The sequence below is a fragment of the Callorhinchus milii genome, unplaced genomic scaffold (genome assembly GCF_018977255.1).
Source record: "Callorhinchus milii isolate IMCB2004 unplaced genomic scaffold, IMCB_Cmil_1.0 Scaffold3, whole genome shotgun sequence".
NCBI lineage: Eukaryota > Metazoa > Chordata > Chondrichthyes > Chimaeriformes > Callorhinchidae > Callorhinchus > Callorhinchus milii.
The window spans coordinates 74,116,006-74,140,541 of record NW_024704744.1 but is presented as its reverse complement, the minus strand read 5'-3'; the positions used below and the strand labels follow the sequence as shown (position 1 = coordinate 74,140,541).

Below are 24,536 nucleotides of genomic sequence, written 5' to 3'. Positions count from 1 at the left end.
GAAGCAGAATGACACATTTAGAAGGAGGACATTGCAATGTGAAGTGAGCCGGAGTAGCTTTCTGTGTGCAATTGGGATTTGTTTGTGAGTAAGTGCAGAGTCCATACTCAATTGTGTTATAAATAAACCCATATTATAATGAAGTTACCAGGTTACTGTATCAATTATTTTCTAATTTGATGTTGGTGTATTCTGCCCCCACCCTTTGGAACTCCATCCCACATTCCCTTCGCCTTGCTCCCTCCCTTGCCTCCTTCAAGGCACATCTCAAGACCTTCCTCATCGACTGCACCTTCGGCCACCCTCATTCACTCCCTGCCTTCCACCCTCCCTGATCCCAACCTCCTTGCTCAGGTCCAAATCCCTGACACCTTGGGACATCCTCCTGATGTGTAAGGCACTATACAAATGTCATTTTGTTATTGTATTGCACATTTCACTTGTAGGTTATATACCTTTCACAATAGCTACACATCTGAAACCCAAGTAAGTTTGTGTATTGCAAAACTGGGGGATCTCCTGACCTGAATATTTCAAGTTCTCAATGACGTCAGTATTCTAGTAGAGTGATTAACGGAAAGATCTGACCCTAAACCACCACCTCTACTGTCTAACTCTGCTGAATCTTCTCTCACCGCACAGCTGATTGATACATTCGCCTCAGAGATCGGAGAGCTAAAGATGGTTCAGACAGATCTTCGTGCAAATGGAGATGCTGGATCTCTCCATTTTCAGCGGTAAGTAGTTTTTCATACTCTTAACCGTCCACAGATGTGCTACCTGTGTCATGTTGGGGGACTGGGGAGAAGCAATTTATGAAATTAATGACTAATCCATAGGCACATCTCCTCCCCCTCTCCTATTTCAGCCACTCGTTGGACTGCCAGTTAGTGAGCCACTGTTAGATCTCTCATATCTTGTGGTGCATTGATGTGAGTCCCACAAGTTTAATCATGTGTCACGGCCTGGCTGACAGTCAGGGAAGGGTATGTCAAGTCTGTGAATTGAGATATTAACTGGTTGGATTTTTTCCAACAATGTGTTCATTAACGCAACACGAGTCTTACATCTCTTCACACAGTGGCTTAAAGTGTACAATTTATCCCATCGCCCCATCATTGATTTTGTAATTTATAGACAAACATGGCAACTAATTTGCACACAGCGTCTCACAACAGCCACAAAATTAATGATCAATTTTATCTGAGGGGAATTCTGGCCAGAGCACCAGGAGAAACTTTGCTTCTCTTTTCAAACAATGCCACCTGAACAGACAGGTAGAAGTTTGTTTTATTGTCTCATCTGAAGGACGACATCTCCTTCAGGGATTAAAACATCTACCAAGATCTAATAAATTGATTGAGTGGGTTCAATGGGCTGACTGGCTAATCTTCCTGATTCCCTATATTACTAATTCTAAATTGTTTGGATATCAAAACATTTCTTTTGTAGTTTGAGTTTTCATGCTTACGGTGGAGTCTTTTGTTAAGAAGTAGGAACCCTGGTTGATTTTGCTTTTCTTTTCCCTAACCAAGAATAGCTAAGGATAATTGTATTGCCCTGGGTGAAATCAGCCAACTCAGCACAGGCCAAGACTGAACCTACAAACTCTATCCCACAATTAATGTTGCTTTAACCTAACAGGCCATAAGGGGAGGATCCCAATCAACTTTTTCAATCAAATGATCTACTTTTATGTTAATTTGCAGCATCTGAACTCTTTGAAAAGTCAGTCGGCGGTTCTGACTCAAATTGTTGGTAGATATTTATCTTAGACATTAATTTATATACTGTTTTGCTCTACTGACCAGATGTGAAACCTACCTCACTTTAGTGTGTAGTTGAGTTGCCTGTATGTTTCTCCCTTTAGATGCAACTCATTGAACAGTACACAAGACAATATGGGCTATGGATGTCAGGACGAACAAGTCGAGAAACACTGGATGAGGGATTCCGGCTTTGAAAACTTCTTGTGTAACCTCAGCATTTTCGATCGGCTGCTGCACACTCACCCGGTCTGGCTTCAGCTCAGCTTAAGTGATGAGGATGCTCTGCGCATTCTTCAGCTGGAGCCCCCTGGGGTAAGTTCATCAGGATGACAAGTATCATTCTGTCCCTCTGTGACCAGGGATCCCTCTGCCTCCTCGTCCTCCTTGACCTCTCTGCTGCCTTCAACACCGTCGACCGCTCTATCCTCACTCACCGCCTCTCCTCTCACCTCAACCTTCACGGCTCTGGTTCAGTTCCTATCTCTCACACCGCCTCCACTTCATCTCCACCAATGGCTTCTCCTCTAGCTCCCCACCATCTCATGCGGGGTTCCTCAGGGCTCTGTCCTTGGTCCCCTCCTCTTCAATATCTATATGCTCTCCCTTGGTGACATCATCCGCAGACATGGGGTCAACTTCCATATGTATGCCGATGACACCCAACTCTACATCTCTGCCTCCACTGTCAGACATCAAGTCCTGGGTGAGAGCTAACTTTCTTTAGTTGAACATCAACAAGACTGAGGCTCTCCTGATTGGCTCCCATCAGTGTCTCCTCACCTCAGGCACTGACAGCATCACCATCCATGGTTGCACACTCGCCCTTGCTAAACCAGTCCGGAATCTTGGGGTCTTGTTTGATACTCAACTATCCTTTCTACCCCACATCTGCACCATGACCAGCTCTGCCTTCCCCCATCTCCGCAACATCACCCGGCTCCGCCACTGTGTCACACTGCTCAGCGGGCTCCGGTCTGCTTCACGTCCCTGCCTCGCTTGCCCCACTATTGTCGAGCGAGCCTTCTGCTACTCTGCCCCCACCCTTTGGAACTTCATCCCACAGAACCTCCACTTCACCCCTTCTTTGCCTCCTTCAAGGCCCATCTCAAGACACTCCTCTTCAATTGTGCTTTCATTCTCCCTGCTTCCCCCACTGCCCTCCATACTCCTCGACCCCAAACCCCAGCACAAGTCCGAAACTCTATCTGTCCAGCACCTTGGGACGTCTTCCCGAAGTGAAAGGTGCTTTACGAATGTAATTTTGTTGTTGTTGATGATCCTTGAGGGTTTTGTGAATCAACATGTTTAGTTTTAGGGAATAGCATCTAAGGCGCTATTGTCATTGTTCTTTCGTTTGTGAAAAATGCACCCCTTTGGATTTTTAACAGAAAAAAAGGTTTCTGTTAAAAAAAAATTACATCTTGGCATTGGAGGGGCGGAGGGCTTACCTCACAGTTAGCAGTGTTTATTCAAGGTGAAGTGCTCAAACCCAACCTGTTCACTTAATCCAGGGTTACAGCACCTCACTTTGTTTTAAGTGAGTGAATGGGTGATGGGAAGCTGAGACTGGACAAAAGTCATAACGTACATTGTCCTTGGAAATGCACCAAACAGCACCACAAAACCCGATTGTTGTTCTTTTCAATAAAACCAGGTCAAACATGTACACTTGAGGAGAAGGCTTGTGTAAACTCTTATCCTTCAACTCTCTTCAACAATGAAGCAGCACCTCGTATATTGCAGAGCTCCACAGTGGTTTATGAGCACCAATATTTTCAGACCAGAGGAGCAGTTTTTTTTCATAATACTCTAGAAAATGCATGAAATGTGAAACCATGGTGGAGTACAAATGGATTTTTGTTGTACGTTTTTGCAGTAGTTATCGTTTTGTAACTGTTCAGTTAATTTAGTCGTGCAATAACAAAGAGATCTGGGGATTCAGATCCACAAAAATAAAAGGCCAATGAGGTCTTGGGCTTTATATACAGAGGAATGGAATATAAAAGTGAGGAGGTGATGGTGGAATTATATAAAATCTTGTTTAAATCACATTTGGAGTACAGTGAAATTCAGTTAATAGAATATCAGATAATTGAATAGTTCTGCTCATTAAATAGAACTTGAGCTATGGGAGATGAGTCTCTTAATGTGTTTAGTCCAGTTATATGAATAGTTCAGTCTGTTGAATAATTTTAGCTGTCAAATTGAGTATTCAGATAACACAATTTCACCATATTATGTCCAATTCTGGTCTCCACACCATAAGAAGGATATAGCAGCAATGGAAGAGTACAGAATAGGTTTACAAGGATGATATCAGAGATGGCAGGTTACAACTATCAGGATAGATTGGATAGGTTTGGCATTTTTTAGAGAAGAGATGTTTAAGGAGGGACCTAATATAAGTGTCTAAAATTATAAAAGGATTTGATGAGATTAACATAAATAGGCTATTTCCACTGGTCTGTAACCAGGAGACACAAATATATGATAGCGACCAGGGGATCTGAAAGAGAATTTAGGAGGAACTTCACACAGAGGGTTGTGAGATTGTGGAACTCACTGCCTGAAGCAGTGATTGAATCAGATAGTGTAAATAATAATAATAATAATAATAATCCTTGCATTTGATATAGCGCTTTTCATGTCTTCTAGACGTCTCAAAGCGCTTCACAGAATAGACTGTAAAGTGAATTGACTGTATATTTGTGGGCGAAACGTGGTAGCCAATTGCGCACAATAGTGTCCCACAAACAGTCGTGGATTGAAAATGACCAATTTATTATTGTTTTGTTTTAGAAGGATTATTATTAGGCGCGTGGAGTAAGGAAACTTGCCCAAGGTTTTGCCCATTCAAGTGGAAGCTAGATCTTTGTATGAGAGAGAGGAGACTAGACAAGTGTGGGAGGGCATAAGGAGCAGGTGGAGACTTGTGTGGAGTATAAACACTGGCACGGACGGATTGGTTGGCTGAGTGACCTGTTTCTGTGCTGTACATACCTTTGTAATGGGGGTGGTGGTGCGGGAGATAGCTTTTTTTAAAAAAAATGTAGCTCTTATCCAGAAAACAGACAATTGACTCATCTCAAAACCTCTGTATAAATGCGTCTAGTTAGTGATTGAACAGATTCTGGTGAGGATGAGGAAATTCACAGGAACTTAAGCATTTTCTCATCATCCAGTGACTCAGAAATCCGACTCGGGTAGAATGACTGGGTACAGACTCTGAGTTACAGAATCTGGTGATAAAGCATATATTTTTTTAAAAAGTTGGTCTAGCAAGATCACATCTACCACTCTTCTTCCTCCTCAACCCTATCACAGCCTCTTCCAAACCTATTTAATCTTGAGGGGAAAAAGATGGCAAGGATTTGCCCTGCACCTCTTTCCCTACCTCAACAAATACACACATATGTAAGCATATTGAATTGACACTCTAGAATACCTTTGTAACCTTGGGTTCTACATCAGGGAAGTTGGCACCAAAAAGAGAAGAAAAAGAATCTGTGTAAAAATAGAAAATCTTGTCTTTCTTAAATTAGCTAAGTTAAAGCCCATCATCCTGTTAAGGGTGAAGATCTTTTTGTGGGCAGTGATCAAAATCCATAAAAAATATATTGTGGTAATTTTAAACGGCACCTAAGAAGAAATCTAGAAGAAGAGAGCACTGATCATACATCTATTGCGATTATGTCCTGCGCCAGTCATTTATAACAAACCGTCATCTAAAGCTGAGTAGCCACTGCGTGGCCACAGGGAAAGGGCTTGTGACATAAACAGCGTTTTCTCTGTGGAATCCTCTGTACACCACGTAAAGACTGTAGCTTATGGTGAGAGCTCGAGTGCGAGCCAAAATCCCACCACTTTGTGTGATATGCAGGATTACGCACAAAGAGAGCACTCGCTGGATGCCATAGTTCCTTAAAAGGTTAATAACAATAATACATTCCGTGCATTTGATATAGCACCTTATCACATCTTTGAGAAGTCTCAAAGCGCTTCATAGAATATATTGTAAAGTGTAGTGACAGTGTATTTTGTGGGCGAAATGAAAACCATGATTTAGTCTTTAATCCAAGAAAACAGTCGCCATCAGTTTAACAATGATTCAGCGTGTCATGAATCACTTTCAGGGCTGATGGCTGCAAAGCACTCCCAAGATGGCACTCCACATGTAGGGCAAATTCTTGAATGGGGTGAGTTAGCGGGAGGGGACAGGGAGTAGGAGTGCTCCCAGACACTAGTCTACTTGAACTTTTAAAAGAAAGTTTAGTTTAATCTGAATGCTGCAGTTTGTTCTTAGCTCAATTGATTTTACGCTTTTCAAGATTACATTATATTGAAATGAATAACTGACGTAAAATAATGAGCCATGGCTTTTGTCCCGAAACATTTTACAACTAATCAGCCATGTCATTGCTTGACACATGACTAGCATTCATGGGGAGGTTCTGTGCAGAGGCAAATTTAGTAAATTGCTGAGTAAATAGAAGCAGATGGAATTTCAAGGCATTCCTGCAGAAAAAAAATGCTTCTCGACATCAATGCACTGCAGCTAAAGCAAGACTTTTCCTCCCATTGATGTACCACCATAGGGCACTGAAGCAAATGTTTACAATAGTCTTGAGTGAGATTCAAGCATTTCATGTCTCCGTAGACAACAACCTGTTATTATAATAACTTGGGGAGGGGAGCAAGAGGGAAAAACATCTAAGAAGCTATGAAGATAACAATAGGAGAGTGTATTCAACAGATGGAACAATTACTAGTGATGATGATTGAGGCCAGGTCACCGGACTTATTTTAAAAAAGAAAATTGCTTGAAGTTGTGATGTAATGTGGGTATTCTGAAAGGATGAGACCAAATTGGCTGAAGCAATCTTGTGAAGTACATTGACCGTCCAGGTGAGGTTTAAGAGGCTTGGAAAGAGAACCACATGAATATCTTAATTTGTGCTTTCAATTCTTTAATTTTTTTCACAAAACAAGCCCAGACATTATAACAACCTCTGCCACACTGGGGAAAAGGCCAGCCTTGCACCCAGCAAAGATCTGGGTCATTGATACCCAATGTGTGGCCACTATATTATATATAATCATTCTGCTGATTATTAACGGTGAGAAATAGTATAACTATATTTTGATACGTGGCATGAGGGAATGAAGGCTTTCATCTAATAACTATTCAGGTGTGCTTTTAAGATCCTGATTCCTTTTCATTGACAACAGATTTTTCTGGTGCGGAAATCGAGCAGGACACAGAAGAAAGTCATATCGATGAGATTACCTGAGTCTGGATCTAATTTTGTTCAAGATTTTCAGATAAAGGAAAGCCAGTACAGTAAGTGTGGCTGCCTTTTACTCTCATTTCTGATATCTTTAAAAGAGTGCAACAAAGGCAGGCTATTTTCAAGTTAAGTGGACATAATAGCTCAAAACATTGCTGGTGTTTCAATGTTGCACACCCACATCTGCATGTATACACTGCCTGCCTGAGTGGACTCATCCTCCTTATTTGATAAAGTAACAATCATTTGCCATCAAGAAGCTTTTAGTCCACAATCAAGTCTAACATTGAGCATGACTTGGCTTTTACTTATAGGGTTATCTTGTGTCACAACATACAGGTGGAAGCGAAGACAGGTATTCATTCTTGTCTAAATATAAATGTTTATCATAATCCGTAACCTTGAACTGAGGTTTCCTAGTTTGGTTTTCTAAATTGATCATGACCCTTTTACTTAGTTTAGAAGTGCTGGGGAGATAAATATATCGCCTTATATGTGTGCAGTTTGCTGTAGTTAATTATAGTAATAATATAATAATACTTGCATTTGATATAGCGCTTTTCACGTCTTCTAGTCGTCTCAAAGCGCTTCACAGAATATACTGTAAAGTGAATTGACTGTATATTTGTGGGCGAAATAAATGTGGCAGTCAATTGCACACAACAGTGTCCCACAAACAGTCGTGGATTGAGTGACCAAATTATTATTGTGTTTTTTTCTGATTATTATCAGGCGGGTGGAGTAAGGAAACTTGCCCAAGGTTTCGCCTTGCCGGGAACTGAACCGAGGTCTCTCGCTTATGAGGCGAGTGCACTAACCACTAAGCTACAGGATTCCACACTAAGATAGTACTTTATCACTGTGTGATGATTTGTGCTCACAGTCTTAATCTCTCAAATGACGACATGCCAATTGCTGTTTTATTCTGTCACTATTTTTGTTCTACTGTGGCTCATAGGAAATGTGCTTTAATGTAACTTCCCCCCATCCCCCAGATAAGCACTGACTGACATGTGAAATGAAAGAGCTACATTAAACCATCTGTTTGTGTAACTGGCTCATATTTTTCTCAGCTGGGTGATTCCAACACTTACACAGCAGTAATTAAACAAATGGATGCTGGAAAATGCATCTTAGTTGCTGTAAGTTGTCCAGAGACACTGGTAGAATAACATGTTATGCACAGGCTTTAAAAATCCATAGTCGAATTTCTGTCTCTTTCCAGAACAGCAGACCTAAAGAATTTGCTGTTAACTTACAGTATGCTCTGTTGGTTTTGGCTCCACGGTGTGCTGAGAGCAGCTATTTTTTACTCCAGAAAAAAAAAGCACTTATGTCTCATATATGGGTCTCAAACGAGCACTTCAAATTTTGTTTAAACTTAAGACTGTTCTGATACTTTGATTTTTTTTCACAAAAGACAAGTCAATTTTTTTGCTCAGCTTTAACAAATCTCCTGTGCTTTCTAATAGTATTTCCATGTGTCTATCCACATTGACTGTTCCTTATTTATTTTTGTCTCTGTTGCTATGTAGCTTTTTCACTGGATGGATCTGGCCTGAGCTTTGCAGACTTGTTCAGACTCATTGCTTTCTACTGTATCAGCAGGTAAGAAGAGCAGTAAAGATGAACCTTGAACCCCTTCTGGGCACAAGACTTGCCCTTGTTCAGACTTGCTTGCTAAAATACAGCTCCTCACTTCTTACATTCCAACATACACATGCATGCAAATATATATATACATGCACCTAAACACAAACACACAAACCCACACTAACAGTTGTGATATTTCAGTTGTTTTCATAAAAGATGAGTCAGCTTTTTTGCCCAGATTTAACAAAATCTCCTGTGCTTCCCAATATTGTTTCCATGTGTGTCTACCCAATGTAATTCTAGGCTGAGTTTAAAACCATAAACTGCAAAGGACTTACAAAAGTAATCATTTCTGGTCCTGTTAAGTGTGTGCAGGAAATCAAAATCCTTTTCCATGCATTCGTGACCCCCCCCCCCCGCCTCAATTATTCCAGTGCTCTCCTCACCGGTCTCCCCAGTGCCACCATCTAACTAATTCAAAATTTTCCGCCCGTATTCTCACCTGCACCAAGCACCGTACTCCCGTTACCCCAGCACTTGTCAGGCTCCATTAGCTCCCTAATTGCAGAAATGATCGATTTCAAGATCCTCACACTAGTGTGCAAATTACTTCAGGCACTCTCCGACCTGCTTACGCCCCACTTCTCTACCCGACCCCTCCATTCAGCCGGCTCCAGCCTCCTGTACGTTCCTCTGCCCCTCTGCCCCATCATCAGCACCCATGGTTTCAGCCGCCACGTCCTGAAACTGGAGCACTCTGCCTTAATCCCTCTACCTTGCCGCCTCCTTGCTCACTTTCAGATCACTTTTGAAGACCTTCCTCTTTGATCATGCCCACAGTGACCAACCCCGTCTCCCCAGCTCGGCATCAGGCTCCACTGTTAAGCTACCCCACATGAAGGGCGCTATATGAATGCAAGTTGTTGTTGTTATCAAAATATTTACTACCTGACAGTTCAGTACAATTCATGTGGAGGGTTTTGAGAGTCGGTCTTGCAAAAATAAAAACACTTCCAGTAAAGTCTACGATGCAAAGGGTGAGGGAAGGTATTCGTAGAAAAATAGCAATGTTTTTCCAGCAAGCATTTGATGTGGGCAGTTGTGTGTAAGTAGGTCAGGGATTTCTGCCATAAGCTCCCCCACCCCACAACTTGGTGACTGCAGCCTCAGTCTCCACTACTCAGAAGTTACTGTTGTTGCAGGTGGTCTCTTTGACTGCTTTTATACAGCAGCAGAGAGTAACATAAAGCAGTGACTTTGACACAAAGTCGCTTCGCTCTATATTGCAGCTGCAGTTTGTTTTCATTTGGAATCCCTAGGCAGTAGATTTGTTCATTCTGTGCAGGTGCAAATGAATGATGTCATCGTGTAAATGGCATAATTATCTCCTGTGCTTCACAACTTTGGAAGTTCTCCCCCCCCCACCCCCTTAACAGCTGATATCAAAACAATGAGAGTAGAGACGAAGAGATATGCTTGAATGTTGGGCAACTTTGCTACCCAGCTGGTTCCTGCTGACTTGTCCATTCCTGGATTTAAAGAGCCAATACCTTTCACTAACAAATTGATTAATGAAAATCTTTGCATTTAGTAAAGCACCTTTCGTGTCAGTAGGCAGACTTGAATCACTTCACAGAATTTACTGTGAACTGTAGAGACTGTGCATTCTGTAGGTGATAATTTCAGTACCAGTTTACAAATCAAAACTAACCTAACTGAATGCTTATATGACTAATTACACACTACCAATAATACTGTTTTACACTGTATGCTACTCATTTGAATGAATTAGGAAACATGTTTACTCATGATTTAGGTGCCAGCCATCATGATAAATAAATTGTTTCCAAAGTGGGACATACCTGATGATGTTACACATTGCCAAATGTCTCTGTGATGTTTTGTTGCTTTCTGGTTCCAACACTGGAGGCAATTCACTGCATAGGCAACGGGATATCTGATACCAAAAAGGACAAATTTGGTGCTATCAAATTTGGAAGCTTCATTACAGGAGACAAACTACCACAATGAAAGCACAGTCTAGCAGACACCAAGCTGTTACTACATTAAAGCCAGCTCTCGGTGAAGGCAAACCCATTTATATTAAAGACTACCATTATAATGAGAAGAAGGGGAAATCCCTTTGATATAAAATATGCTTCCGTTCCCAGCCAGCCAACAAAAAAATCTCAAACTTAACTTTCTTTTAAGTTTTTTTTAGAAGTTTCTTCTACTTGTAAAGGAACAATTGTTTGATTCACTTACTTGTTGCCAGCCTATTTGTACTGGTTATAAACTACATTGGAGTTTAGAGATCAGACAGGTCACCAGGGCCTTGCGGGTGGACATACTACATATATCAACTGAGTGGCAGTTTTCACCTCTGAGATCAGTCATGTTTCAGTAACCTACTTACAAGGGAACAACATTCCTTTTCTCCTCCCAGGCAGGATAAAAGGCCTCCTTCCACCTATTTACATGTTAAACTAATAGCTCAGTTGCCCTACCTATTTGCAGGTTTGGCCCTTGGCCACGCTGAGTTAGCTAATCTCAATCAGACATTATTTAGGAAATTAAAATTGTGCTTAGCAGGTTTAAGGAGGGGAATTCACCCAGGTTCCTACTCCTGATTTGCTCCTTCTTCTCCCCTCCCACATACATAAAAACATAAAAACATTTCTCTTTAACTAAACGCAACTCTAGTTGTGTAACCTGTAAACAGTGAAAGTCAAGAAGATTCATGATTAACTTTTTTAAAAGCGTCTGTGGCCCAATTTCAACAGTGGTTAATTTATCCTCCCAAGATCGTCATTCTGAATCCTTAAAAATAGAACCAACTAAAGGTAGTACATTTCACCAAAGTAAATACGTGCCTGAAAATTGTGATAGAAGATTATTGGGTGTAGAAAAAAAAGTATTTTTTAAAGAAAATCTTGCCGGCATATGTTAAGCATTATTAAAAAGAATTTATGGTGTGGTCAAAGTTACTTTGTTAATGTGGCTGTCTTAGTCAAATAAAAGACTGCTTACTTAAGAGAAAATACTGTAGTATATAGTATTTGAAGATTATTTGCATATGTGAATTAATATAGTGTTCGTTGTCATTTTCCATCCTTGTTTCTCTTAAAAAGGGATGTGCTGCCGTTCCCTTTAAAATTGCCTCACGGGATTGCAGCTGCCAAGACTGAAACAGAGCTGGAAGCAATTGCTTTTCTAGGGCTTGGTGAGTACAACTTAATTCTGCAGATTTCACTTAATGTGGGAGAGGATGGTGATTTATCTTTGATCTGTGGGTAACATTACTTATTCCTACACAACCAAATGTATTCTTTCCCTCATATAACATGGAAAGGTTTATCGAGTTTATTGATTAAAGCCTTTGTGCGAATTGCTTGCATTTGTTATAATGCTGTGTATAATGTTCAAACCAGTCACTTTTATTTAGACTGAATCATTTTACAGACTTTGTTTGTGGTTTAAAGGGTGAGGGAGGGCAGAGATTCTTTATAGGGTTTTTTTTGGGTGTGGGGGCGAGGAAGGAAACGAGGGAGTGTTTTGATTTTGCTTTCTGAAAACGGCACTGCAATAATTTAACATTTTGAAATCTGTTCAGTGGGGAGCTAATTTTTAATCTAGAAACTGAGTTTCTCTGGCACCAGACAACCCCGAGACTAAAAAGCCCATCTGTTCTCAACTTTACAACATCCTTTTGTTTCAGCCTTCTGGAGTTCTCCTGTATACAAGAGAGTAGCCAAGAGCCCCGCACCTCCCACCAGCCCTCTCAGCACACATCAACCCTCTCTGCGAAACGAAGTGCATTCCATACGAACGAGAACTCCCTCAGAGTTGGAGTGCAGCCAGACCAATGGTGCTTTGTGCTTTATAAATCCGCTCTTTTTAGAAGTGCACAACAAAGATATTAGTGGCAGCCTGAAAAGGCAGTGCATAAGAAACAGGGAGACAGACACATCCCGCTCACCACCACCCAGGCCTCCCCCACCGCGGCTGATCACCAATATGAATCAGACTAACCCTCCAGGCGTGAGCAGCAATCAAACTGGTCAAGATGTTGGCACCAGCAAGCGAGTAGGAACCAAGTCGCCTCCTATTCCCCCTCCTCGTCTTAAGAAACAAAGCAGCCTCTCTGAAGTGGAGAGGAATTTGATCGCAGTGCTCAGAGTGTCAAAGGAAACCTGCGATCGCACCACGGAGGAGGTGGTGATGGCTGACACCACAGCTCATGCATCGCAAAACACAGCAGGCAGCAGCGAGCAATTAACTGAAAATGTGAGTCCTCAAATTCCGGAGATCAAAGATAGGCAGAGACTCAGTGACGTGAGTATGTCTACTACTTCAACGGAGTCGGATTCGAGCACCATGGACATCAACCGTAATTGTCCCTACAGCCACGAGGGTGACACAACCAGCAGCTTGGAGGATTCTGATGGTGAGAGTGATCAGGATGTCATCCCACCACCACCTTGCAAGCCAAAGCAGAAAAGGCACAGTTCTTTCGTCTTTCCCAAATTTATGAAATCACGCATTCGGAAAGTAGGTGGTGTGTTCAGCTCCTTTATGACTCCAGAGAAGAGAATGATTAAAAAGATTACAGAAATGTCGAGGGATAAGTGCACATACTTTGGGTGCCTGATCCAGGACTACATCAGCTTCCAGAAGGAAAATAAAGACTGCCACGTCTCCAGCACAGACATGCTGCTGACAATTCGCCAGTTCATGACCCAGGTTAAGAACTACTTGACCCAAAGCTCTGAGTTGAACCCTCCAATAGTATCCCTGATACCAGAAGATGAAATAGGTAAGATTTTTAAATAAAAACCTTCTGTGTATTTTGATAATCACCTTTTAAAATTAAGTGGTTGCCCCCCAACCCCCCACCCACCCAAAGAATCAGCTTTGTGTAAGTCAACCCCCCAAAAAGAAAAACTTAACTTCCCTGGAAAACGGATGTACTTTTTGTTCTGTTTACTAAGGTTGAAACCTGGCTTTAAGCTACAAAAGAGGGTGTGTATGTAAACAGAGTGTGTCAGCACTGTTCCCAAACACAGCAAGAGTCTTAAAGGGGTATTATCTTGACTCTTAAAAATATATTTGTCTAGGCGTTTACAAAATGCAAAGGCGTTCCATAACCATTCTTTGAATTGTATTTTCAGCTCTTCCACTCCCAACTAGACCAAAAAAAGTTTACTTTTTTCTCTTGTAGACAGTGCTCCTTTAAGTTGGATTTATTTAGCATTCAGTCATCTGTCTTGAGGGCTTTTTGTTCCACATGAAATCTGTCTGTGTGGTGAATTATTTGAAAAGTATTTTGCACAATTTTTCTGGTAATTGGGCACTTCATTGTAACTAAACATAACATTTAATAATTTTTGCATTGGAATTGGCTAAAATATATAATCAAAAAACAAATAACCCTTGTTGAATGCTAGGTAGAAATATAAAAGTGGTGGAAATTTGTGATAGTATTCATCTCTCTATTTAATTGGAAGGAGAAAATAAGCTTATGTTTAGTTTTAAATGAAAAACTACTATTTTACTAAAGTGTAGGTTAATTGTAGGTGCTGGTTTACAGAGAACAATGATGCTGATCCCAATTTATTTTTGGTCAGCCAGGGCTCATGACAGATACTGAAACCAATACATAAGATGTGGTAAGGCGCTATATCAAATGCAAGGATTAGTAATAAGAGTATCCAAACCAAACAGAGTTCCAGGTATGCCACATACAAATGGAAATTCTCTTGTCTGGAATGATACCTGCCCTCTGTTCCTGGAGGGACCCACCCTGTTTATTTAATTTCAGAGAGTATTAGGTACAGATTGATAAAGAGCCCGATTCGGAACCTCACTGTGTGTGTTGAGGTACTGCTAGAATTTTACCAGATAAAACTGCAGAATTTGCCATTGAAAGGACTGTCTGGCAAGCATCCCACAACTCGTCCAGTTAGGACCACCCTTTCTGTTAAGGCTTTGGCTTGCAGAGCTAACAGGAGCTGAGTGGGAAGACTGCTTATCCCCAGTCACTGGTGTGCTCCTCTATGTCCTGCTGATGAGCCAGCCTGGTTGGTCTTGTCATCAGAGGTGCCATGGAGTACTGCAGAGCTGCTGGCTAAGGAACTGGACTCCTGAGAATGCCACAGATGGTTGGCTCAGACATTCTTTCAGAGAATAATCACTAGTTGATAATTTAATATCGACACATGCAGGTTTGAGCCCTCACTAGGTAGAGGGCAGATGATAATAACTCCTTGCAAGCTTCCTGGACTGATTCCAAAAATTAGAGGGTTAAACTGTGAGATAAATGAGGCTGGAAAAGAGATGTTTCAGAGAGGACGTTAAGTGCTCTGAGACATTACCCTGCATGAAGGGCACATGTAAATGCAAGTTGTTGTGGTTATAGAGGTATATAAGATTTTAAATAGGATACAGAAAGTAAATCCTGAACAATAGTTTATGATACACCAAAAAAAAGCATGGGATGTTATAATTTCAGGGATGTGAAGGGAACATTTTATAAAGACACCTGAAATTATTTATTTGCATAGAAGGTAATCTGCAGCTGGAGGGGATTGACAGCAAAGATGTTTGTGGCGAAAACACTGAGCTCATTTAAGAAACAGCATTAGGCTGTAATGGGAAGACATGAAGGTGGGTATTCTGGAGCAATGAAAGAATGGACCAAAAGGGTTGCTTCCTTTGAACCTTTCTTCTGAGCACAGATCACCTGGTATCAAGCAAGAACACTGACGCAATATCCTCCCACGCAACTCTCCTGCCGGAAGCACTGAGTTTAATTGCAATATGGAGTGTGGCTTCTCAGCTAACATCAGCTAAATCACTGCAATTTGGGGATTAAATCTGGGAATTTCCTGGACATTAGGGACTCAGTTTCACACTAGGCAGTGGGTTTAACAATTGAGCCATGGAAGGGTCTAATAAAATGCTCTTTGAAACAAAAAAGTAGGACACAAAACATCTGGATTGCAGATGTTTCATAGGTTATTTTTTTAGGGGGTTCAAAATTACTCTTAAGGGCAACATAGTATTATAACCTTGTAGTAGACGTAAGAACAGCATTACAGAGGGAAAATGTTTTGAAAAATACAACAAAATTATATGTTTGCATGATTTTGAAATGTGCAGTTTGCATTAACTGGATAAAGTCAGTCATCTCCCAAGTTAAGATTAGAAAAAGTGGATTTTGTTTCTAAAAATAACCATCGGAGTGCTTTCTCTAGCCAAGTGATTGTGTCATTTTGTATTGGATCCTTTGGTGTTGTGTAGAGGGTGAAGGGCCAAATTACTCAATGGCTTCTTAGAATTGCCAGATCCAGGAAAGTAAATAATTAGATTAACCCTTGCGATACTGTAGTTTACTGCCTGCCTGAACGATGAGCTATGCTGCTTGAGATTCAGGGCCTCATGACATTTTGTGGCCGAGTAAATAACTGAGCTAATGAGTTGCGTTTCCTGTACCAGGCACAGTCAGCGTTTGTTGTTAGATAATATATAAACACCACATTGATTGAAAATGTTCAGTTAATGAATACTGCCTAAAGCAATTGGGGAAGAAAAAATATATTTTGGGATGGTTCAATTCCTAAAAAAAAGGGATGTTTGTAGCAAACTCTTTGTAGCAATTTGACATCTGAGAAACCTTTTTCTTTGATTTGCTGAATAGCAAATGTTCATTTCCACACTTGTGCCTCACACATCACGACAGCAGCGGACTCTTGATAAACCTTCAAGATGTTTACACGTGGGCCATCTCTCCATATGTGATTAATCTAGATGGAAATACCATTTTTGTTCAATTATGTGAAACAGAAACAACACTTAAAATAAATAACTTCACTTTTTATTTCAATAAAATAATTTAAAAAACCTGATTTTGAATTTTTCCTTTCAGATTTTGTTCTGGAGAAGGCGATGCACAAGTGCATTCTGAAACCCCTGAAGTCCTACGTGTATGCAACTTTGAACCAATTCCACACCTCCAGCGGCTCCTGGAAACAGCTGAAGGAAAACTTGGTACTGGTTAAACAGAAATTGCCTCAGGAGCTGGGGGCAAATACTTCCATCCCTGACACGGTTACCCTGGAGAAAATCAAGCACAAGTTTGTTGATATGCACAAGACATACTCTCCCGAGAAGAAAGTTATGCTGCTGCTTGCAATCTGCAAAATGATTTACAATGTGATGGAGAACAATTCAGGTACAGCTTTACACCAGCTCCAATAACTAGGATTAGAATGCGCATATTTCTATTGTCTGAGCAAGGCAGTCTAAGAGCAGGCAAACAACACATTTAAAGCCAAGCTCAGTGGTTTTGTTCTAACAAATATCTGTCTCAATCAGTATGAGGGATGTCGATGCTGGAGAATGGGATACACTTCCACTTTTTTTAATCCAATATCGGCATCAAACACTTTCAAATAATACAATCAATGTCCATTAGTCTGGTTGAGTTGGTAGCACTTTCGCCCCAAGTCAGAAGGCTATCATGGTTTGGGGTGTTCGGACTTTGAACTCACATGGTCTAGGTTGTCACTCCAGTGCAGTGTTGGGATGCATTGCATAGCCACATGTGCCTGCATACATGGCACTGAGGTGGCAAACTTATGGGAAAATAACTTCAGAGGAAATTGAAAATTAAATTGCTCTTTTTTTAAAAAAAAGGAAATTGTCGAAGAGCAAAGTCTGCACATTCAAACCTAGAATAACACATCCCTCTTGGACTTATAAACTAGTCAGCAAAATCTGGAAGGTTATCACTGCTGCATGTTGCTTCTGTCCAACTGTTTAGTTTTTTAAAGAAATTGTACATGATTGAGCTTTAAAACATGGGTTAGTGAGAGAACAACAACAACTAACCATCACATGGGGTAGCGTCTCGGAGAAGTTACAAATAGTGCCACCTGGCAGTCTCCGGAACCGTTTCACCTCGAACTCTGCTCTGGAAATAGATTGTGTGGGTCAGAGTGACATCCAATTACCAGCAGGAGTACTTACTTGCGCCTAGTCTGGTACAGATACAAATATTAGAACCCAGCATTTGGTAAACAAAATGTGAGAAATTCTACAGATTGTGAAAATCTATCCACTTATTGGATATCTATTTTTGTTTGCCTTTGCACTGTTTACATCATCCCAAAAATATGGGATTTTGCATTGTCCTCACACATGCCATTCTGTCCCCAGGGAGGTTGTATGGGGCTGATGACTTTCTACCTATGCTGACTTACATCATAGCCCAGTGTGACATGCCAGAGTTGGAGATTGAGATTGAATACATGATGGAGTTGTTGGATCCGTCACTGCTTCATGGAGAAGGTACAAAGTAGGATTATTAAACAAGTTGCTGTATTGTTCAGACTTTCGATAGTTGTTAGTGCACAGCAATACCAAGCAGTTTACATTCCAGGAGCAGGATTTTTCAAAGGCCCTTTAAATATATCCATATTGGCAACCTTGAGCTTGTGACAGTTTCTTCTTTAGAACGAACCAGCAGAGTTAGTTAATTGTACTGAGCAGTGGAAAATTTCACCCAAAATGTTTAGTTGAGTTTGGAATAAATAATATTTTGATAATGACTTATTGAATCCTACATCAGGAGTTACAAGTCATACTCGTGTGGGGGGAGAGAAGATCTAAAGGACTGTCAACTCAAATACCTCCATGGCAGTGTAAACATGGCATGGACTGAGCCCTCTGAGCAAATCTCCTACCTCTCCTCCGACCCTGGAAGTGGTGTGAAAACCAAACACAATGGCAACTCTCGTAATATTTTCCTGGCACTTAACTTGGGGTGTTACTGGGAAATGCATGAAATTTTCTATGGGAATACTGAATAGAGCATTTGAATTTCGGAAATACTTGTCCAGCGACATAGTTTAATGCATCCTGCTGTATGAATGGATTTCTTAATATTCCAGCGCAGGATATGTTACTTCCTTCCAACGCTTAACTACTCCTGAGATTGTCCATAAGGCAACTTTCCTGTGACAAATGAATATTATTTCTCTGTATAAAACATCTTCCTTGAAATAATTTCTTGAAAGCAGTGCAGGAAGGTTAACTGTTTGGTCGAATGTACTTAGTTTACAATCTCCACAATAAAATGCAGAGATTAGAAATGGAGAGAAAGCAATGGTAGCTAAATAGCATCCTTTAACAAAGAGAATGGATGTTTTAACATTTTTTTTGTAGAGGAATATTTTTAGTGCTAAATTTAGTCTTCTCTCCTGAAGGTGTTGACTCATTCTGGGGCACAGTTCCCCAGTTCTCCTTACCCAAGTAGTCATGCTTCACCTGTGAGCTTGGACAATGAGCAGCAGCCTTGGGAGACTATCACAAATGAGCACAATCTTGACTCACCTAACGTACCCAACAGAGGTCTCTGATTGATTTTTCGATTCCCACCTGCTCCCTTCCTCTTTCCCATCATTCAGGTCTATTGATGTCATTTGTCTGGTCCAACCCCTGACTTGTCTGAGATCAGTTAATACAGGACAGAATTTATTTTGATTCCATTGCAGGATGTTCTATTTCCTTCTAGCCTTATCTACTCCTGAAATTGTCCATAAGGTATCAAACTGGGGGCATGTGTGGATTTGTATGTCTAGGTGATCTTACTGACTGAGCAGCTACTCACTGTTTTCGAAATGTGACTAAAGTTGAATAATTTTTCTTCTGTACAGGTGGGTATTACCTGACCAGTACATATGGAGCACTCTCACTCATCAAGAATTTCCAAGAGGAACAAGCAGCCAGGCTACTGAGCTCCGAAACCAGAAATACCCTTAACCAATGGCATAAAAGGAGGACAACCAGCAACAGAACGGCTCCTACTGTGGAAGATTTCCAGGTACACATCCAGAAGGATTTTTGGTGCTTGCTCTGGACTGGGGGAGGAGAGAGTGAACCAAGTTAAATAATATGTAACTGAATCCAATACCACCTCTTGCATCAGTGTGCAATAATAATTGTTACAAGATGTGCAAATTCTAAACATCGATTCAGGCCTATATGACACAGTGGAGTCTTGTAGCTCAGTGGTTAGAGCACTTGATCGCAAGCGAGAGACCTTGGTTCGATTGCTGGAAGGGCGAAACACTGAGCAAATTTCCTTATTCCACACACCTCTGTTTACCTAGTAGTAAGTGGGAATCCGGGTGTTAGTCATTTGGCAGATTGCTTTTCCGGGGTTAATAATTAATTTTAATAAATAATAAATTGGTCACTCAATCCACGATTGTTTGTGGGACACTGCTGCGCGCAATTGGCTGCCACATATAGCCCACAAAATATACAGTCAATTCACTTTACAGTATATTCTGTGAAGTGCTTGGAGACATCTTGATAAGGCCCTATATCAAATTCAAGGATTATTATTATTATTACAGCTCCTGAAATTCTACTCAAGATTTTACGGAACTGTGAACAAATTCTTAAAGTCAGTCTTCATTTGAAAGCTTGTTTTTCACAATTCCTAAAAAGAACCTGCTTCCAAATTAATTTAGGAATTTTCCTCAATTCCTTGCAGTCTTAATCGATAAAGCAAATTAGTTTTACAGTTTAGGGCTAGGAAAATTTTCTAAGTTTTCAGCTCAAGCAAACACTTCAAGTTGCTGACACTGCTGCTGTGAACCTTTATGATTAATTTGTAGTATATAATAATTTTTGCATTTAATTTAGGTCTTATATTGTCAACATCTCAAAGCGTTTCACAGGATGTTCTGTAAAGTGGTGTGACTGTATTTTGTGGACAAATCATCATGAATCATAGAAATACAAGCACAGACTTCAATAATGTCTTGAATAGCTTCCCACATGCCTGTAATTGTGTTAACTGTATAGTTTAACTGTGGAGTCCGGTAGCTCAATGGTTAGAGCACTCGCCTCACAAGCGAGAGACCTGGGTTCGATTCCCGGCAGGGCAAAACCTTGGGCAAGTTTCTTACTCCACACGCCTGATAATAATCTCTCAAGAAAAAAAAAAATAATTTGGTCACTCAATCCACAACTGTTTGTGGGACACTGCTGTGCGCAATTGGCTGCCACAATTCGCACACAAAAAATACAGTCAATTCACTTTACAGTATATTCTGTGACGCACTTTGAGACGTCTAGAAAACATGAAAAGCGCTATATCAAATGCAAGGATTATTATTATTATTGGGACATTTTGTACATCCTGAACCTTCATACTTAACTAAATAACATCCTTAAATCCTGCTCTTCTTTCTTTCTACTTAGAACTACCTGCGAGTGGCTTTCCATGACGGTCAAAGTGGTTGCACCGCAAAAACGTTGCTGGTCAGGCCGTTCACGACCACAGAGGAGCTGTGCGACCTCTGCGCGGCAAAGTTCAAAGTGCAGGACACTGAGAACTACGGCCTTTTCCTTCTAATCAATGACACTTGGCAGCAGCTGGCGGCCGACACCTTCCCACAGAAAATCAAAGCTGAGCTGCACAGCAGGCCTCAGCCCCAGATTTTCCATTTTGTCTACAAACGTATTCATAGCGACCTCCCGAGCACGATAGTCATGAACAACATCGTGGGTTCTGAGGATGAGGGTGATGCATTTTAATAAATGGAAGAAGTACATGTTTTTTTCTTCTTTCTCTGAGCACCTTGATGGTTGCTTTTTTTTAATATAGCGTGCCAGGGTGTATATTATTTCAGCTGTAGACTTCTTAGTAGATGAACATCTGTCAGTGTTCATGAAATCTGCATGCAGCACTTTGCCAAAGACACTGCTGGCTATTGGACTTTGCATAGTGTTGCAGCAAATATTCACCCCTGTGTGACAAAGACCGGTCAGATGCAATGCATCAGTAAAAGCAGTCACAATAGCTGGATGATTCGCATCCTTGGACTGTTGGACCAAAAGTGGGAATAAAATCAGTTTTGGTGCAGGCTGCGTAAATGGTTTTATGTTTATAGGAAGACTTCTATGGATCCCATAGATATTAATTTGGTAGCAGTTGCTGGCAAACTGATTTTTTTTAATTGATTTTTTTTATTGCATTTCTAAACCAGAGATTATTATTCTTGTAAACATCTGGGCATGTAATTGTAACTTGTTTATTATGTTTTTTTATTACGATTATTCACAATATATTGACACGGTATCAATATTTTTTAATCTTGAATGTAAGTGATCAGGGATTTTTTCACCCCCAGATCATTAGCATCACTGCTGCCATACAAAAAAAAGCACTATTGTTGCACTCAATCTTTTGTTTCCTATCCTGCTACTGACCCTTATGTTTGGATTCAACCCTGTCTTCAGAATGGAGTGCAACATTTCTGTGTACAGCATTGACAAGGGCACAATTGTGCCTATGTGAATATGATAGAGATTGCTGTTTGCTCAAATTCGAATGATTTTTCTGGATCAGATGCTGTTCTGCCAGGTTTTTGTTGATGGTGACTTAGTGATGTGATGTAAAGGGAATTGTGGTAACGTAGTTGAATTTTAAAAGGAAAAGGGAAGTCTGAACAATGAAAGTGAGGATAGGGAGAGAGAGAGAGAGAGAGAGAAAGAAATATGTTAAAAGAAAGGTTACTAGAGAAAAGCTTGAATTATGAAACAGTCAGCCTGGCAATACAGCCAATGAAATATCAGTTACCAGACTAGATTTTCACAGAGTTGAACTAAACTCTAGGTGCAACAGTTGGAAACACATTTCTTAATTCCCATCTGGCATGTAAAGCAGAGGGCAGGGAAGGAAGCAAAAAAACAGTGTTGGTGCAAGTATTTCTGTCTTTACCATACTACTGCACTTAACTGCAATGTAAACATTCCACGTCAGTTGTTTTCCTAGTCTGTGGAGTAAACTATTTGATGATATGCAACAGATTATGTTTCCTTGTTGCTTCTGTAGGTTTCAGGGGCCAATTTGTATTGCTAGCATAGAGTTGCTCTATGTAAATGCTTTACAGAGCACAGTAAAATTACATCAGCTTTAAAGTATCCATGGTTACTTGGCAGACTGGGTGGTCCAGTGAATTAGAGCACTGATCTTTTGTCTCTGGCACCCAACTTGTTGCATTTAACCCACACCCATATAATTCCATAACCACAAACTGCACTCTACATTTGGCCTGTGATATATTGACCTGTGTGTGCACAGCACTTACAGTGCAAGAAGTGCTCTATTACTTAACACTGACAACCATCATATAGATCTAACACAACGTCCCTATGTCTACAGATATTTAAAAAAATAATGATTTGTGTAAAGTACAACAATAGATTCCCAGTCTCACTATTTTTCCCCTGACAAATTGCAAGGTGATTTAGATAATAGTGATGGGCAGTTCTGCAGGCCAGACTGTCCCAGCACACAGGTCACACAGTTCCAAGCAACATAAGAAACATTGGCCACACCAGGGTTTGATATCTATAGTTTAAAATTTATTATGCCAATGGAATATGATTTAACCAACTAGAAGATAATTACAAACTGCAAAACTGCTTTTCAGTTGTTCCTTTCTGCATATTAATGAAATGCTCCAGTCTCCAACGGCGGAAATTCACAAGGATTTTAAGATATTTCATGTGACATGCACACGACGTGGCTCTTTCCTTCAGTTTTCCATAAGACTAAGGATGGATTTGGCTGATAGTGAGTTAGTGATGTTCTGTTTTAGAACATTTGAGTTGAATCGGTTGCCAAATATTGGAGACAGAGTGAATTATTCCATGCTGGATTCACTGTTCAAACACTGCCAAAAACCAAATTGGAGAGAGTTGGTCTTGTTTTTATGTGAGAGGTGCATTTTGTTCTCCAAGCCAGCCAGTTATCTTATCCTGAAGATTCTGCAGATATTTATCACCCAGGTTTTTCTGATGGGGCCCATACTCAATCTTGAGTTCTTACAATACAGTTTACTTTTATATAGCCCCTTTTACATTGGGAGGACATATTAAAATGCTCAACAATACCGGTAGGCACACAAGCTAGGGGTGGGAGCCAAGGGGCTTGGGAAGGAGGGGAGGGGAAAGATGATCAAAAACCAATTCAAAGAGCTATTGTTTTGAGACGAGCCTTGGACAACGGGCGGGAGATAAGGACTCTGAGACGGAGTGCCAGAGGGTGAGGACAGAATGCCTGCCGATGATTGGGCTGTTAGGGTGGGGGACATAAAGTAGATATTAACTGAATTGATCTTCCCTTTCACCTACATCAGTTTTACCTCTGCAACAAGTCACCTGCTCTGGTGCTGTTGTATTCTCTTGCAACCTTCAACTGGAGCATTCAACAGGTGTTTGTGTTTGGTGCTAACTTTTTCCATAGACCTGATTACAAACCCAAACATTAAGTTGCAATAAAGTTGAATTGTATTATTTGGAGTAGGGATGAAAACTGCCAATTGCCAAACCTACATATAACCAAACCGGTTAAACTAGTGCAAATGGAGGAACACATTGTTCCCTGAGATTTGCTTGTGTAAGGATCACATGCAAGTAGAATTGCCTCATAAAATAGAACTGAATAGCTGTTTTTTAAGTTTGTGATTGCTTTATAGCAGTATTAAGAAATGATTTACTAGTATGGCAGTAATTATGCTTTCAGTTACAGGACTGAAAACCCCTCTATACTGTATTAGTGTATTGTGCATTACTCTGTAAAACTCAACCATTGGATTTTGCACGTAATAAAAAATTGAATGCTGTAGCAATTTAATGTGTGGTGTGTGACTTCCTCAGTTCAGCACATCAAGATCAAACATCTCTCTCCTTGATATTCTGTCTCTTAATGTACCTTGGATCTTTTGGAACAGTTTTGTATGTGGAAAAAAAAGTCCCTAAATCGGAAGTTTTCAAGATAAGTGGGAATAAATTTGGTAAATAA

General features: G+C 40.6%; 1 protein-coding gene across 6 annotated transcripts in view; it reads left to right on the top strand.

Moving 5' to 3' along the window:
- LOC103181680 (ras and Rab interactor 2) overlaps positions 1 to 24,363 on the top strand; it is a 68,747-nt gene extending 44,384 nt beyond the window's left edge. For all 6 annotated transcript variants that reach the window (XM_042332865.1, XM_042332864.1, XM_042332862.1 and 3 more), the window contains 10 exons: positions 643 to 737; positions 1,871 to 2,081; positions 6,999 to 7,110; positions 8,593 to 8,665; positions 11,782 to 11,873; positions 12,369 to 13,466; positions 16,578 to 16,883; positions 17,870 to 18,001; positions 19,369 to 19,535; positions 20,927 to 24,363. In XM_042332865.1, the coding sequence (XP_042188799.1) occupies positions 682 to 737; positions 1,871 to 2,081; positions 6,999 to 7,110; positions 8,593 to 8,665; positions 11,782 to 11,873; positions 12,369 to 13,466; positions 16,578 to 16,883; positions 17,870 to 18,001; positions 19,369 to 19,535; positions 20,927 to 21,262 (2,583 nt within the window). In that variant the 5' untranslated portion in view covers positions 643 to 681 and the 3' untranslated portion in view covers positions 21,263 to 24,363. The remainder of the gene's footprint in view (positions 1 to 642; positions 738 to 1,870; positions 2,082 to 6,998; positions 7,111 to 8,592; positions 8,666 to 11,781; positions 11,874 to 12,368; positions 13,467 to 16,577; positions 16,884 to 17,869; positions 18,002 to 19,368; positions 19,536 to 20,926) is intronic.
- Positions 24,364 to 24,536: the final 173 nt, after the last annotated feature.